The following is an 18,331-nucleotide window of genomic DNA, read 5'->3' as shown; positions in this document are numbered from 1 at the left end:
TAATTTTACATTAAAAAAACGACCAGGTGAAACACACCTTTGACGAAATGTTCAGGTTGCTAGGTGCAGGCGCCGATTTTTCAGACTATTTCAGATCGAGCGTTGTTATTTAAGTCACCCTATAGTTCCTATATTTCGCCATGGGTCTGTCGTTCCGATACATTTGACGGCGCTGTTTCGATCGGGAATGGCTGCCGGCGCGTGGGACGAGCACATGATCATATATAGCCACACATTAGGTCATTCTTAATTCTACTTGACCCTACCTTTGGCGCGTGATGAAGCTTCCAGCTTTTACCAACACCCCACCATCACGGCCCACAACCACCGGCTCGTTAAGTCGGTAGGCCTAACGAAACTCGGGAATAGCGCATCCTCGGAGAAGTCCACGTCCACGCACACACTCACCCAGTTGAGCGCACGAACGTTAAATACGCACACCAACACGGAAACACGTGGACAGCACACGACACAAGGCGAGAAAGGCAGGCTCAGATCGCAGGTAAAAGCGCCTCGCACGCCCCGACATGCCCCGAATCTCCGATTGATGCGCTCGCGCGAGGGCTTCTGGGATAGTCACCGTTGCCAATGCGCGCTCGTCGACGTTGCCAGTAGAGCATCCTGCACGCTATGCCGACGCGCGTTGGGCTACGCCGCTACACGTCGCCTTGCGGATGAGTATAAACCCCCCGGTCCCCCGTTCGCAGCCGGCGCAGGACACCGTCTTGGGGTGCGCAGGCTCGTCGACGTTACGACGGAGTAAAAACAGCCCTCAAGGGTGAACGAAGCATAGTGTGGCAAGGAATGTAAGGTATTGTTGGGGGCATCACCAGAAACATTGATTCGCTATGTCTCGGCTGCAGGTGCTTTTCGTTAGTATCTCGGCAGCAGGTGCACTCGCTCATCTTCCGAGATTCACATCGCGGCCTCCAGCGATAACGTCATTGGTTGTCGTTATGGTCACGTGATCTCTTATGTCAGTCAATGGGGGTAAGGCACCACCCTGCTGCGTCCGTGACACGCAATGTTATGGCCACCAAAGTTCGAAATGTACCAGGTCAACAAAATATAGCGGATGCTGGTCCCTTGGCCAGTGTCAAGCCGATGACGTCACGGGACGCGTTTCTTTTTTTTTAATAAGTTTTGGTAACGCCATCTTCTAACGCTGAAACGTTTGTATATTACCTTAAAAACGGGATCTAGAGGTTCCATGCACACTACGCAGTCACTGCAAGAACCTCTTTACGCACCTTTTGTAACCAACGCTCATCAGTTCATATATAGAAGAAATATTTTACGCGTTTCAGTTTTCAAATTTCCTAGATCTCGTCTTCCCGCAGTGTTGTAGGCGTTACCGAAAAAAAGTAGCGTAATGCGTTACTAGATTCTTGCCAAAAAATAGAACGCGTTACCGACCTGTGTTACTTGCAAATAAAAGGATGGCGTTACCGTTACCGATGAAAAGTAACGCACGTTACTTTTGCATTACTTCTTTTACGTATGAATTTACACGTTTTACTCTTTTGACGTTACAGGTATGCATAAGCGCCATATTAAAAATATATATATATATATATATATATCCATGCGGAAATTAAACATAATTAGATTATCGCTGTTAGGGTTTCACCTAAATATTCACAAAAAAAACCCGCAAAGAAAATTAAAAAAAAACACTCAAAAATGCACATAGCTTCGCTCCTAGAACCACACACACAAAAAAAAAATTTAAGTGTAAGTTCTTCAGCCTTGGGAAGAATATGCAACGAGTAACTCGTTACTGGAAATAAGTAACGTTAGTATGTACCCGTTACTGTTTTGAAGATGTAACGAGTACGTCAAGCGATAACGGAAAAAATGTAACGCGTTACCGCCAACACAGTCTGCCCATAATCATAACGCTAACTTTTTGCTTCACACCCTTCTTTCTCCTCCGTACCAAGAGCTACTTCACGTATAAATTTTAGACAAAAAAAAATTATTATTTATTTTTTTAAAGCAATTTAAATTATGACACGCATTTTTAAGTTCCAATTTAATTTCCAGAAAATATTTCCTACAATAGTATTGTTTCATATATTTCGTTAAGATTTTAACTCCATGCGACACGTTCTTATCGGAATCATTTTATATTTAGCGGTTCCTGAGCTCGACATGAGGTTGACGTATTGACGTTTTGAGACACTTTTTCTAATAAATGAAAACCAGCGCAGAAAAGACAGGGACAAGGAAAGAAGAACACGGAATGGGAGCTTCCTCTGTGCTTCTCTTTTCGTCCCTGTCTTTTTGTACGCTGCTTTTAATTTATTAAGTCACGAACCAACTCGCATGCATTGCTACCTTAACTTACTTTTGTAACTTTAACTTTGGGTGAGACCAATCGCTAAACCAATTTATATCAACATTTGCCAAACTTTTTTTTGTATTTTTTAATTATTTTTTTATTACTTCGGTACAAGGACAAATCAAATGTGAGCCCTTTCACCTCTTAACAAGTTTAATTTTTAGGCTGGCTTTTAAAATGCATATTCCAGTCTGAAATTAACTGCGGTAAGCATTTATTAATCATTTAGCTGGCGCATAATACATACTAGCATTTACGCCGGTGGGACTGCGTGAGATGTTAACACAATAAAGTACAGCAGTAAACCCTCTCAAGAAACCAACTATTGAAATTGCGCTTGCACGCTAAATAATACACTTCTACCCAACGTCGCGAATACATGCCTCGAAAATATCATACATTGTCATAATACAAAGCAAAAAGTGTATACATTTTATTCGTTGTAGCTATAAAACAAAATATAAAATGGTACATGTCAGTTTATACCACCATTTCATGTAGCCCTACAATTATATTTCGCCGAAATAGCATAGTTTCCATTTTAAATAAGCAAATTGTGAACAGAAAAAGCTGCTCTTCGCATTTATTTTCCACATTTGTACTGTATATTCCGAAAACAAGCAAAGTATGTAAATATGGCTTGTATTCTCGCAGCCTTTTTTTTTCCAATTCGTTTCGCATTAACAGATGCATAATACTTTTAGAGATCGATGTATTGGTCCTGCATTCCCCGATATCTTTCACTCTTTTGACGTTCTCGTTTTTTATATACGGCATTTTCATTTATTGCTGCACTGTCTCAATCGTGCTTGCGATCTCAGGCGAGTTCGTTTTACCACCACAGTGCTTCGAGGGTTTTATCATTGTTTTGGCTGCGTCCAGTCGGGAGCGAACGACGCCAGAAAAAACTAGGCCGTCTCAAATTAGAAGCGTATACGCCTATACGATAAAGCAGGCGGCGCACGGATCAACAATCGAACGAGCTTGTACTCGGACCAGCATATTGGCGCCTGCCGCTTTCGAGACGTCATAAATAATTGCTGCTGGCCCCGAGTCAATACTGTACGGTATGCAGAGCACGGTTCTGCGAATCTCAGAACGCAATCAACAATCGCTCGTAGTTTGCTCAAGCTGGCTGGATTCAATGAAGTACGGTTCATTCATCTGCATATTTTCCATTATCTCCTCTTTGGAGACCACGTACAATGGTGAGAGTGCCCGCGATGTATTCGCGTTACATACACTTCAGCATTGTAATGCACACTGCGCGGTGTTCACTTGTGATTGGTTTTGCGAGTCAGCGGATATAGTGTAGCCTCTTTCAGTTTTAGGTGGCGCAAACAGCCGTCCGATTCAAAGGGTTTTGCTTGAATTCACCCATTCATTTGTTCATCTATTTCTTTCGGTGGCTCTGAAATACGCGTTTTCATAAATGAGTCTTGTGATCCTATGACATGGAAATATCGAAAGCTCTTTAAAACCCTATTGAGGTCGCGATCCTTAACTGATTGGCCGCTCGATCGAATGCTAGTAGAAATGCCCGCGTGACAGAGGTATTGCTATGCACCGGTAGAACTCAATATGCGCCTTAATATGCGCTCCTTCATTTCACTAAGTGTGATCAGGCGCGTTATGACTTCCCTCTTAAATTACGTACGTGCATAATAATTTGACGCCGAGTGTTTTGGTGGGCCTGATTTTAATCGAGAAGCGTTACGCTTGAGTGCGACAGAAATGTGTTACAGGCAGGCCAAGACATCATAAAACATGCGCATACCATACCAGGCAGCGCGCAAGCATTCCAAGTGAGGCCATACCCATTTATAATTCGAAATAATTAATCGTACCACGGGAGATTTGCCATGTCCCTCAAAGGAATCTAACCCCTGACCTGCAATCCACAGCCCTTGCACCGCCTTTTGGCGCCACAGGGGCCGCAGTTTTTCTGGCGCCTTTGCTTGGCGCCACAAGAAAACAGCGTTGTAAGCATTACGAAAAAAAAAAAATACGTTACTCATTATTTGCAAATAAAGGGAACGCGTTATCGACCTACTTTACCTCAAAATAAAAGGAGCGGGTTAGCGTTAACGTTCCAGATAAAAAGTAACGTCTGTTACGTTTGCGTTCCATTTTCATTTATGATTTAAAATGTTCTACTGTTTTGATGTTACAGGTATCCACGAGCACTGTATTTCAAGAAACGCTATGTCCATGCAGAAGCGTGACGTAGTTACCTTAATTTTGTTACGGTTCCACCTAAATACTCACAATTTGAAACATAAAAAAACGCAAAACGCAACAATTTATAAGACTTGGTGCATTAAAACAAAAAAAAAGTAGTCTAATGTTGTTTTGTTTGTTTTTCATGTTTTGGGAAGACGAAACTATGTTAACAGTTACTCGAAATAAGTAGCGAGTGCGTTACACGTCATTGTCTTGAAAATGTATCGATCGCGTTATTAGGTCAAAAAAAAAGTACTACCGGTAACGCGGTTACTTGTAACGCGCTATCGCCAAAACTGCAAGGAGGTAAATGGAAACAGCAGGAGCAAGTAAAACTCACGGGAAAGGCGGTCACCGGCGTGGAACTCGCTCTCGAGTGACGAAGCATAGCTCCAGTCCTCACGTGCTCATAACGTCACGTGGCGGCTCATAAACTCCTAACGCACCAACGGATACTAGGCTTGCATGTGACGTCATCCAAAGAGCGCTTCGATAGCCACCAGACAAGATCCTCTTTTGTGTCTCCCAGATTTTCCCAGACGTCGCTATTCTCCTTCCAGAAGATTATAGAAGAATAACCCGTCACTCAAAATTCTTACAAAAGCAGCTTCCCTCTCTCCCTTTCACACGGTGGTTAAAAGTACGTAATGGGACGTCGGTGCAAGCCATGTATAGCATAATCGTAGCATGATGTCACGACTTTGCACGACAGCCAATATATAGCGTAGCGGGTGCGATAACCCTCCTCCCCTCGCGATGATTTAAGATATCACAACAGGCTTCGCAAGATCCCAGAGCACGAAGAACTCAAGGGTCTCCGCGCACCTTCGAAAAAAAAGCAGAACCCATGGAAACTTCTCATTAAAGCACACATCCAACTCTACCACACTGAGCCGTGAATAAACTTAAACCTGGCTTGAGTATTCAGTTAAAACCGGGACCACATGCAGCGCACGGTGGAAGAAGAGATAAGTGTCTGAACGGCGCCGCCTCTTCATGGTTTTGTTTGTTTGTTTATTATGAGGTGTCGGGAAAGGGGGAAATCAGGAGATGTGTGGGCCTCAATGGACCTTTGCCGAGAAGCGTTCTGCGCACGCACGAGCACCCGATACCAAGCGGCGGAAGTCCACCAAAAATCGAGGAAATTCGGAAGGAGGCTGTGGATCAGCCAGTAGAACACGTAATTGCAGCATATATATAATTGCGTTACACAAAAAAAAGAAAAAAGAAAGTGAACGGAGAGAAAAACACGACGTTTGGGTGGACGCCACGGATGCCCCTCTTTAAGGTCGCGTTGGGCACGCGCCGCAGCTCAGAGAGCGAAGAAACTGGTAGAGTAGCTCCCATTATCGATTGGTAGCGCATCCGCCGCCTGGTACCGTCGGTATGTAAAAAAGGTCCATTAATGAGCAAGTCGCTACTTAGTTGTTGAGGAAAAATAAAAAAGAGGGAAGATAGAAATTGTATACAATAAAAAAGATATGTTAAATGCTCAATTTTTACCAACTGAAGTGTAAATTTCCGCCCAGTTAGTTACCAACGGAGTTCAGAACCCTTGGTTGGGGAGTGCAGTGGAAGCAAATCAGTCTATCCGCGAGCCCGGTGCCACGAAGAAAGCGCAGAAGAGCGCGGAAGGCTTTCCCGTTGTTCTTCTGGTTCCTCCGGGTTCAAAAGTTTAGTAACAGTTTCATATGGCAGGCCAGATAATGTGTGGTCGGATGGTAAGGAGTTCTCCTAACCTCATGATGTGTGGAACAAACCATATGGGCATATGCTGTGTCCTCTGGGCCGCCGCAGGTGGGGCAGTTAGGATCCGCTTTGCGACGCATCATGTAGAGCCGCATGGCAGTGTACGGGCAACCAGCCTGAAGCTTGTGCCGAAGGCTTGTCTCAGCCTTGGGGAGCGTGCGGGGAACCACGTGGGGTGGCCTCCCGGTTGCGACCCCAGGATGTGGATGCCGTACTGTGAAGATCTCACGGATGAATCGATGAGCCTCGCTGAAATGATTTAGCAAGAAGGTTGCATGGGACTGGATCGTCATGTGCCTTGGCACCCAGCAGCACAGCCCGTTCGTTGTCAGGAATAGCTTTCTTTTTTTTATGTGACTGCCAACAAGTATTTTCGTGCGATTTAAAAGCTCGTAGGCAAGAATTTCTATTAATGAAAATTAAAATAGTATTTATCTTTAGCCCTTTGTTTATCAGGGATGGCTTTGAATTGGCATAAAGCTATTAACATTGCAAGCCGTGTTAAAAAAAAATAGCTCATGACAAATAATTGGATATATTACGCCTAGTTAATAGCCACAAACACGCTCTGTAGGCACTAAGAGGGGAGCTTCTGAAGCTACCGGACACTAGCCCAACCTTCGACAAGAAGTTAATTTTTCTAATAATTCCATCGTGGATCTGGAGCACCGGCCCGCGAAGTATGCGAATGGCATAACGTAAGGTTACCGGAACGCTATTATGAAACAATTCAACGTGACACAAGACGACGGCCTTTACATGGAATATTGGTGATGCACAAACGCTGCGCACTAAATAAAACTGTTTAGTGTCGTAGGGACACCTGATCCAATCGCCCAACATCGCGATTGTAAACGCGTTCCCTGTCGCGTTGCGGTTGAAGCGACATTTCACGCCGGAAGGAATACTCGACAGAAAAGTTCACCCGCCGGTGTGTTCAATGTCAGTAAGACGACATTACAACACGGCCGTACAGCGGCTGTGTCCCCAGTGTTTGCGACGCCTTGGGTAAACACGGGACCATACCACCGGAGACAGAGCAGCTCAGCCAGCGCGCGTTGCTTGAATTCCGATGTCTGGAATTGCGCAGGATTCTGCTCGAGAGTGAGAGAGAGAGAGAGATGAGGCGGCCTCGATCCCGGCTTCTTTCATCGTCCCTTCGCCGACTCCAATAACTTCACACTCAACGTCAAGTCGCGAGATGCCTCGTTTCGTCTCGTTCCTTATTAAACGCTGCCCTTTTATTTTAGAATCTCGCCCTTTTCCCGGTCCTGGCTTGAACTTAACACCCGAGCCTCGTGGCGTCGAAATTAGTCACGTGTCATGGCAGTCAGGCTCACAATGTGTCAACTAGAAAACAACAACAAAAAAGTTTAGTTAAATTCTTTCGGTCTAGTTTTTTTTATGTTTTTTATGTTGTACCTAGACGAAAGCTCCCACTATTTTCTTTAACACCGCGTCAACTCGGCAGTCTCTGCCTGAAGTGACTCGTGGACAACGCAACGGCTCCCCTGTGAATTAAATCACCTTCCATCCTCTTTCTTCGTGTCACTTTCTCTGGCGCACGATTTCAGCGTGCTTCACTCTCTTTACGTATGTGTGCGTGTTTCGTTTTTTAAAAAATTTGTTGTAGTTAAAGAAAACCGACGCGAACCTAGGAAAAAGACCCGGGGGCATGCGTTGAGATTGCCTTTGCCCCGAAGAGCTTTTGCTGGCACCTTTGTTTTCATGAACCAATGTCGGGAAGTGTATATTTATATAATGCTTACTTTTGTTTCACTTCCGTACTTTATAAAGGGCCATGGCCTCGCGAATAGTTAGTAACCAAAGTTCAAACCTTCATTGCGTAGACGACCCCTGCTCTCGGAGGAATACACAGGCCGAACCCAATGTTCGTTGCCATATAATCTCATAGAGTTATTTTTATGACGCGCAATGATCTCAGTTTGCGCGATATTATTTCGATCTAAAAAAAACTGCACGTTTTATTTAAACAATAATGAACTTAAACTACAGGGTGCTCTTCAAAAGAATTTAAGAAATCTCTTTTTATTGCAAGAAAAAAACTATGCGTCGCCGAGCGTTTATTCTCCGGCCAATTGCAGCGCTTGTGGTTCGCACCAGATGCCAAAGTTTCAGAGATCCCCGTTACCTAACACTGTTGTCAGACGGGCACATTAAAAGCCTTCAGGACAAGCTCCTTAAAAAGATTCACGAATCAGCACGCGATATAGCGCCTATCGGCCTTTAACGTCCCAGTGCGCCCTATTGAAAAAACCAGCATAAGCTGGTCCCAGCTTCAAGCTGGGTTATTGCCCCAGCATGCCCAGCTTGGCATGCTGGTCATGCTGGTTGATCTGGTCATACTGGTCATGATGGTTGATCTGGTCCCGGTCATGATGGTTGATCTGGTCCCAGCTTCAAGCTGGGTTATTGCCCCAGCATGCCCAGTTTGGCATGCTGGTCATGCTGTTAAACTGGTCATGCTGGTGAACTTCCCAACCAGTTTAACCTGTTTAAATTAATACACAGAATAAAAAAGCCAAGCTCGTCAGAAAAGCCAACTCGGCATCCAATTTATTATTTTCGTACTTGCGGCAGCCTCACATGAACTCAGATGCTACACATCCTCGGCGCTGACACAGTACTAACCGACGCACAGATTCTCGGTGCAAATTGTCTACAATGTTAATAAAACCAGATTGCTTATCTCTCAACACGAAAAAAATACTAGACACAGGCCAAAAACAGGCAATAGCAGACGAAAATACTACACGGACGAGAGAAGCGAACCTGGGTCCCGCCAGCGATGGGGGCGAAGCGGCAACTTGCGTGGTCGGCAGAGGCGAGGAAATCCGTGTGGCTTGGATGGCATTGGCGATACTCCTCGGCACCGCCGTCATTCTTGGGCACACACACGTTCGAAGACACGAAGCGACGCCGCAGTCGGGACGTCCGACATCTTCCCGCACTGAACGGACTGCCGCTCGCTGTCTTCTCAAAACCCGCTTCGCTTGCACCGTCGTTCAACTAGTCTCCAAACAACGCGCACACAGCCGTCCCTTCGATCTGCCCTCTGCCCAAGCTAGCCAAACGCGTCTTCGATTCTCCGTTTCTACCACTCTCTCTCTCTCTCTCTTTTCTCGCACACAAAGGTAGCTTGCAGCGCGCCTGACGCGCCCGGTGGTCTACCAAAAACGAGAGGACAAAGAACAGGACGTGGCCTCGTTCCAGCAGCCGACCTTGTCGCGCGCGCTCCCAGCAATGCCAGTTCGGCTATCTCTAGCCAACCTTGGCGTGAGCGCTCCCAGCATGACCAGCTTGACCACCGCGATTATTATTTCAACCAGATTCACCAGCTTGTCTCCCAGCATGACCAGCTCGTCTCCCAGCTTGACCACATTGGCTCCATGGAAAACCAGTTTGACCAGTTAGGACCAGACTGGCTCCCAGCTACACCAGATTGAATGTAAAACCAGATTCTAGTTAGACCATGCTGGTTTTTACTTGAACCAGACTGACCAGCTTAAATTCTACCTTGCCCAGCTTAAACCAGCTTGATTTCCAGTTAAACCAGTTTGATTACCATATTGACCAGATTGACCAGCTTAGTTACCAGCTTGGCCAGTTTGATTTTCATGCTGGTTTTTCCAATAGGGCGTACACACTATTGGCTCTCCCCTCCCCCCCCCCCCCCCCCCCCCAACCTCTATTACAACGCTTCTCCTCCTCCTGTTTGACAGCGGTATCATTCAAAAGGTATAAGTGATGTTCTCGAATTCTTAACGGTGCGATGGCGAGAGACAAAGCTTTCGCGTACATTGAGCCAAATGGCGCCAATTAGCGAAAACGGGCTCTATTTTTCCATTGAAACTTCCAAAAAATGAGTTATAACTTTTGATCAAGATAGCGCTTAGTTTTGACATAAATTTTAACATCTGTTTCGGACCGCTAACTCTACGTTTGGGTGGAGAAAAAGCATTCGGTGATGATTACTTTACTTTCGCGGTGAAAACAAACAATGAAAATCGGAGGACGACCTCGTTACCATTTTATCCTATTTGACAGGTTTCAACGTCGGTGTTTGGCCTAATTTGCCCGCTTCGGGTAGACGTGTCCCTTTAAATTCACTGAATGCAGCCATAGGCTTCTTCTATTCGGCGATTATAACCGTGGAGCGCCTACTTTACGTCAAAATTTGCAGCAAAATAAGTGTTTTTATTAAATACCCTCGTATCAAATAACCTAAAGTGAGCGACCACACATCATGAAGAGCGATCTTCAATACACGTTGCGTTCAGGGGAAGCCAATGTCTACTTCATAGTCGGTGACAGCTTAAGGAACGCAGGGTATGGTGAATCCCGAGCATCTTATTATCGTTCAACAGCCAATCAGATTGCTGCATCAACCGTTAAGAAGGTCAAAGAACCAATCAGAAAGCGAGGGGCTTGAACATAGTGAGCCACGTCCTGCGTGACCGTATGTGACTGCTCCGACTTACGATGAAATACATCATAAGCAGACTGCGCTTCTTGCCGTTCACTCGCTGAGAAACCAAAGGCGGATATTGTATGGAGCGCGGCAGAGTTCACGCAACTCTTAATCATTACGTGTCGCCGAAACACGGGAAGAGACGGGCGAGCGCAGCACGGAGACTCGTCGACAAGCAAGGGCCGGACCGCCGAACACGTCAGCGGAAAGATGGACGCGAGCACGCAAAACTCGCGCCAAACGGCCGACGAGGGCCCGATGCCACCCTTCAGTCTCGACGAGACGACCGACTATCGCACGCGAGAAAAAGAGACGACGCACGAAGAAGACCGACCAGAAAACGCTCTTCCGTCCGACACAACCGTGTACTCGTACGCTTCTGACCAGGGCCGGCCCATCCCACGTCCCCCGCAACACGCCAACTGCCTTGGCCATTTTTTTTCCCCCATCGGCAGTGCCAGCGGAAGACAGGACGCAACGGAATGTCTATGCATGACAAAAACGATTAAGACAATAGTAGGGGCTCTTTCCTCTCCCCTCTTCGTCTGTCTCTCCCTCTCTCCTTTTGTCCCCCCAGTCCTTGCGGAGCACCTCCGAGAGTACCGATTCCCAAGCCCGCGGCCAACTCTCCGCCAAGGCTAATGCTGCACGCACCGCCAAGAAGGTTCCCTCACAATTTCCAGCAGGTACACGTCTCGGGTTCAGCTCGTATACCACGAACACAGCCATAACAAGTGCTTCTTTGTTTCTTCACTTCTTCTCGTCCCTCTCCGAACCACTTCTCCTCTCGCACTAATGGGATTCAATTGCAATCCTAAGAGGTGACGGGGTTCGGAGGGTTTTTCGCTCACCGCTGCGCGGAGACACGGAGACGCGGTCGCAGACTCGGTGCTCGCACGGTGGGGGAAAGAGAGGAGACAGCGTGGCCAGGTTGCTGGGCCGTCGCGTCCGGTGATGATGGAGAACCGCTGGAGCAACGGTTGACGGCACGCATCTGTCATACTCGACCACCGGACACAGACTGTACGTGTTTTCTCCAAACCGACCGGGGAAGAAGCTTCCACTTTGGCCTCCTTTCCTCTTCTCCCTCTCTTCTCTCCTGGTTTCTTCTTCTCTGTTGCGATGAAACGAGCACGATTACACGCTCTATTCTTTTTCCTGGACTACTCGAAGAGAAAGTGGAGGGCCTCGTGGAGATTATTTCTTAGCCGCGGTTGCGCGCCAGTGTCCGCAACAATAATTCATTATTTGGAAGCGTATCGCTCGGGATGCTCCCCGGCGGCGGCGGCGGTAAAGAGACGATGTATCGGGCGAGGGCTGGCAAAGACGTCGATGAACCTTAGGGCTCGCGACCCTGAACTCGAGGAGCGAGGATTCGAGCGTCGTCGATCCTTGATCTTCGATTAAATCCTCCGCATAAAGGACGTGCCGGCGCTGAAGCTAAACTGAGACCAGCTTTTAAGAAAAAAGAAATATAAACATGATCGGATTTTCGTTTTAATCGAGAGAGACCGTCTTCCTTAACAGTCTGCGATAATTAGCATGGCACACTGGATCATGCCTCATGGGGAATGGGAAGATATGGAATGGTGTGAGGAGTTCACACTGGATATTTTTCCCGCGAAGTTTTCTAAACACTCGTGTTTCTCATAGTAGATGGTGCCGCGGTAACTGAAGCCTTTATTATTACAACGATTATGTTGAAAGGCACTCACCTTTTGAGACGAAGTTTGTCATTTCTGTAACGCGAGTCATGATTGTGCCCTCATGTTATCAGCCGCTACTCTTTTCTTATCTGGTCCACTGCTCACATGGTCTGTATATATTATCTTGCTCCTGACAATAAACGTTCGTTCGTCACTTGACACGCAACAGACTACATGGTGTCAGAAGCGTCGCGACAGCGATCCGTCGTGCGCGCTCTCGCTGTTGTCGGCAAAAACGCCGCTTACTGCTGAAACGGATCCGCCCATGGCCACGTCGAGCGTCAACGCATCCGACTCCGCAGCATCGCACGGATTTATGACGTCGCTATTGCCTCCGCCCAATCCCTTGGACATGTCCGAAGATGCCTGGCAGAGTTGGCAGATCTGGAAAAGTGAGTTTGAACTCTCCGCTACCGCGACCCGCCTTACATCGCAGCCCAAAGAGGTACAAGTAACGACACTGCTTACGACGATAGGTCAAGAAGCGCGCGTAGAACCTACAGCACGTTTTCCTTCGACGACGAAGAAGTGAGGTACGACATCGGTCTCCTGATAGCCAGTTTCGAAAAGTTTTTTCGACCAGCATCTAACTTAGCATATCACGAATTTCGCTTCGAAACGAGAAACCAGAAGGAAGGGGAGACTTTCAGCGTGTAGCTAACAGACCTAAGAGTACTAGCCAAGCGATGCGAGTTTGGAGAGCTTGAAGAGAGGATGCTCCGCAGCAGGATAATACTGGGAGTTCGAGACTTGAAGTTACAAGGAAAAACTTACCTCGGGAAATCCGATCTACTGCAAGACAGTTGAGATTTGCAAAGCTCGCGAGCACGGTAAAGAACAGTGCCAAGAGATTCAAGGGTCATCAAAACCGCAGGAAATGAGCTCCTTGGTGAAGACCAAGGAACAACTTTGTCCGAAATGTGCCTTCCAGCACCGTAATGATCGATGCCCAGCGCTAGGGAAAAACTGCATGAACTCCGGCAAGCCAAACCATTTTGCCAGAGTATATGTAAAAGCAAAGGAAACATGCAAGCGAAGAATAAAGCGAGCTACAAGGTGCGCCAGATAACGACCGAAGATTCAGATGATTTCTGGTCAGAATCCTTGTCAATGAACACAATTGCGGAAGAAAGTAAAAGGACAATCACGGTCGACATCGTCACAACCACGCTCAGTGGTGCTGTCTACGAAAGTTTGGGTTACGTTCTTCGTGTGGCTACCCGAAGAGCAACTATATGAAGCGGCTGAACCTTACCGTGATGTTTTTTCAAGGTTTAAGGTGACTTAAAGACGTCGTCTACCTTCTTAAGCTCAAGCCGGGTGCCCAAGGTTCAGTGAAACTGGCCAGACGTGTTGCGGTTATGCTGCAGGAAAAGGTGAAAGCTGAACTGGACCGCATAGAAGCAAACCAAGTCATCGAAAAGGTAACTGAACCAACAGAATGGGCAAGCTACATGGTTGTAGTTATCAAGACAAAGTTAGAATATGTTTTGATCCGTAAGACTTAAACAAAGTTCTATTGAGGGAACACTATCAAATGCCAACCTTGGAAGATATCGCTCCAAGTCTGAGTGGTGAAAAATATTTCTCCACGCTAGACGCTGCTTCCGGTTACTGGCAAATTAAGCTAGCAGACGAAAGCTCGAACATTTGCACCCTGAGCACCCCACCCCGTATGGGAGGTGTAGATTCCTAAGAATTTCATTCGGAATCCCAAGAGCTCCTGAGATATTTCAACGAGCCATGCACCGAGTATTGCAAGGGCTAGAAGGGGGTCTCAGTTGTAATGGATGGGGACGAACCAGAACTGAGCATGACGAAAATTTGAAGAGCGTGCTGGAAAGGTGCCGAAGCTACAACTTACACTTAAACAAGAAAAAAATGCCACTTTTTACAGCAAAGTGTCCGCTACTTGGGTCACATCGTGACTAACGAGGGACTGGCCTTGGATTGAGGAAGACTTCAGGACATCTTGGAAGTGAAGGAACCGAAGAACCGTAAGGAACTCCAAGTATTCCTTGACATGATCAACTTTGTAGCTCGGTTCGTGCCTAACATGTCAGCAATCACAGCGCCGTTGAGGGAGCTGCTGAAAAAAGAAGTTGCCTGGGTGTGGGATGAACGACAACAAAGTAGCTTCGAGGCCTTGCGTGAGGTCCTGACCAAAACCCCTGTGTTGTCCTATTATCGGAAAAACAGGCCGATTACACTTTCGGTTGACGCAAGCCAGACGGGCGTCGGAGCTGTAATCATTCAGGATGGGCATCCGCTAGCATATTCGTCACGTTCGCTAACTGAAACTCAGCAAAAGTATGCCCAAATTGAAAAAGTAATACTCGCCATTGTCTTTGGGTGCGAAAAGTTCCAACATTACATTTTCGGCCAGTCCGAGGTGATCGTTGAATCTGACCACAAGCCGTTGGAAATGATATTCAAAAAACCGCTGTGCCAGTGCCCGTCGCGGTTGCAACGCATGCGACTAAATTTTAAAAAGTATGCAATCACGATCAAGTACAAGCCAGGAAAAGAAATGTTTTAGCAGACGCCCTGTCGAGGTTTCCAAACGAAGCACCCTTGCGAGAAAAAGCAGGACATTTTTATGTGAACGTAATCGAATGCTTGCCTGTTTCAGACAAACGTCTGAACGATGTCCTGTAAGAAATCAACCGGGACCCCAGCATGACGAAGCTCCGGAAGTACTCAGGTGATGCTTGGCCCGAAACCAAAAGTGAGATTCCAGCCGAAATCCGAACCTACTGGAACTACCGCGATGAAATGTACAGTGCTAATCACACTTGTCTATAACGCGCGAGCGTGCGGCTTTCTCCGGGGAGCGCAAGACTGGTGGCATTCGCGGAAACTAAGCTAGTCACGTGGTGCAACATGGAACGGCCCGCTCGAGGGGTGTCCTGCCCACTCTATCAGCTGGCGGCGAACGCGGAAGGCTGCTCGCACGCTGTTTGCAAACATCATTGCTCTAACAATAAACAAACTAAAGCATGAAGGCGTATCAACGATGTCGTCATCAAAACACAAAATTATATCATAAAGCACTTTACTTTTGTCGCTTATCAAGCTGATAGAGTGGGCAGGACACCCCTTGAGCGGGCCGTTCCATGTTGCGCCGCGTGACTAGCTTAGGTTCCGCGAATGCCACCAGTCTAGCGCTCCCCGGAGAAAGCCGCACGCTCGCGCGTTATAGACAAGTGTGATTAGCACTGTACGTCCAGGACGGACTCGTGTTTCGCAGCAACAGGCTCGTCATCCCCGCAAGGCAACAGAGGTAAATACTTTCTGTGCTGCACTCCGCGCATGGGGGCGTCGGAAAAATGACGTCAAGAGCAAAGGTCGTGATTTCTTGGCCCAACATGGGAAGCGACATTGAGCAAATGGTAAAGAATTGTGCCGAGTGTCAAAAGTATAAACCTAAGAATCTGAAGTTGCCACTACTTAGCCATGACATACCGAAATTATCCTGGCAGACCATCGGAATCGATTTGTGCTGCCACAATGACAGAGAATTTATTGTTGAGGTTCGCTTTTACTTCTTCTTTTTCGAAGTGAGAGCCCTCGACCGCTCGACTGCAAGCAGAGTCATCACGGTCCGCGCAGACATCTTTGCGACACACGGAATGCCAAAGACGCTGTACAGTGACAGTGGTTCGCCATTCAACAGCCAACAGTTCAAGGACTACCTCCGTAAGATGGGCACCACGCACGTCAAATCCAGTCCTTACCATCCGCGCGCAAACGGAATGGTGGAGCGCGCGGTGCAAGAGGCAGAGAAGCTCCTGAGAAAATATGCATATGGTGGTGTCGAATACTACACCGCGTTACTGGAGTGGCGCAATACTCCCAGGGATGATTATTTCAAGTCACCTGTGCATCGTCTGATGGGACGTCAGACTAGGACCCTTCTACCAGTACTCCCGAGTCACCTGGAGCCGAGCATCGCTCGACCGCAAGTTGTCCAAAGACGTCTACGGCACATCCGGGAGAAACAGCGGACGTATAACAACCGCACCGCCAGGTCTCTTCCCAATCTATACGATGGCGACCAGGTGACCATGTACGACACCTTGGCCAAGACGTGGGCTCCAACAGCAGTCATTGTAGCAGCGGGTGCCCTTCGGTCCTACATTGTCCAGGATCAAGACGGACGGGAACTTCGCCGCACGAGAGAACACCCGAGAAGCACAAGCCAGGTCCTCATGCCGACACGCACACCACACCACCAACTTTACCCGAGACTCAGACGGTGGAATTGCGCCGTAGTGAGCGACCAAGGAAATGTCCCGCAAGATACCCGGAGCCAGAACATTAACAAGCATTTAGGTGTCTTTAATATCTGTAGTAAGCACCCGGACAACAAAAGTGCTTATGTGTTTCAATTATGTTTAATTCGAAAATATTTTTTTTAAAGAAGAAAAAGGAAGATGTAACGCGAGTCATGATTCTGCCCTCATGTTATCAGCCGCTACTCTTTTCTTATCTCTTTCACTGCTCACATGTTCTGTATATATTATCTTGCTCCTGGCAATAAACGTTCGTTCGTCACTTGAGACGCAACAGACTACAATTTCGGTACCTAAACGTAAGCAACCGTCGTTATGATTAAATTACGCTGGATCCCAGGTAACTGAATGAACTACGGAAGCAAGCCTTCCAGCTGCCTGATTGAGGTATAGTTCCTGATCCTCATCTCAGCCATAAGGACGGTACGAGTTTCCACACGAGCATTCTATTTACCCACGTGAGGAGCTCAATGGGAGGGTCGGGACGCGTGACATCATGATATCGCAAGAAATCATGACGTCACATCGCGATTTCACGGCACGTGATACTATAGCGTTACGTGGCACTTTGATTTGTCACGTGACACCGTGACGTCACGTGACATAATGACTTCACGTGGCTTTATGACGGCACGGTGTAATGTCAAGTTATCACGTGACACTTCCCCGATACATTTATAAAAAAATATGATTTCCGCTAATTTGAGCAGGGAGCATACTCAATGTTATATAAAAAAAATAAATCTGACGTTCGTGTTTAGACAGTGCTATGATCGGTCTGCCTTTCAGGTGCGGCGATTCTAGTTTATGCTGTACGTGAGAAGTTTAGCCAGCGCAGCGCGAGTGCTAGTTTGGGGACTTTAACGTGCATTACGCGGTAGTGACGCACGACCGCGCGACGGTACGATGCAGATCGAAACGTACAGGGTTGGGGATTCGAACTCTGGATCCCTGGGTTCTACAGCGCCAGCTTTACCTCCACGAGTTACGAGCTTCGGCGCGCTGCGGAGTCCGGACCTCCTCCCCCCCCCCCCCCCCCCCCCCCTCAATGGTAGGAGTCCTTCTTGCAAGATGCCAATGCGCGATGTGCCGGAAAACACCGCGGCTAGCACCGCCACCTAGTTCCCAGGATACGGCCTTTACGGGGTTTTTTTTTTTTTTTTTTTTTTCTTTGCTTTTTCTTCTTCGCATGATTACGAAGCGTGCAGGGCTCATTTATCAGTAACAGCGTGTTGTTTTCAGAACACAACACGCGCTGTTACTAACAAATTATTCGACCATTTCATTTGAAAAGAATAAAAACTACACGTTAAGAAACTGAGGGAGAGGAGGAGCGTTAGAACGCGGAGCGCCGGCACCCGGCGTTTGGATTTCACATTCGAACGCGTACGACCAGTGCAGAGGAGACAAATACAGCCTTTGCCTTCACCACTGCTCTCCATCTTTGTAGGCGGAATGGCAGATCGAGGGTTGTCTTGCTGGGGTCGAGTGGTGCCACCAGCAGTCAACACTTGACACCAGC

At 47.3% G+C, this 18,331-nt stretch overlaps 1 protein-coding gene across 1 annotated transcript; it reads left to right on the top strand.

Annotated features, from left to right (window-relative positions):
- The first annotated feature begins 15,882 nt into the window (after nt 1-15,882).
- On the top strand, nt 15,883-16,935 carry LOC120850705 (uncharacterized protein K02A2.6-like). The gene has a single exon (XM_040223318.2). It carries the CDS (start codon nt 15,883-15,885, stop codon nt 16,933-16,935), a length of 1,053 nt encoding a protein of 350 aa, XP_040079252.2.
- Nucleotides 16,936-18,331: the final 1,396 nt, after the last annotated feature.

The sequence above is a fragment of the Ixodes scapularis genome, unplaced genomic scaffold, assembly GCF_016920785.2.
Source record: "Ixodes scapularis isolate PalLabHiFi unplaced genomic scaffold, ASM1692078v2 PGA_scaffold1__304_contigs__length_218370807, whole genome shotgun sequence".
Lineage (NCBI taxonomy): Eukaryota > Metazoa > Arthropoda > Arachnida > Ixodida > Ixodidae > Ixodes > Ixodes scapularis.
The sequence above is the reverse complement of the archived record's forward strand: the minus strand, read 5'-3'. Positions and strand labels throughout refer to the sequence as shown.

Excerpts from the sequence above, each read along its gene's own strand:
- LOC120850705 (XM_040223318.2), top strand. The coding sequence starts at position 15,883 with ATGGGAAGCGACATTGAGCAAATGGTAAAGAATTGTGCCGAGTGTCAA.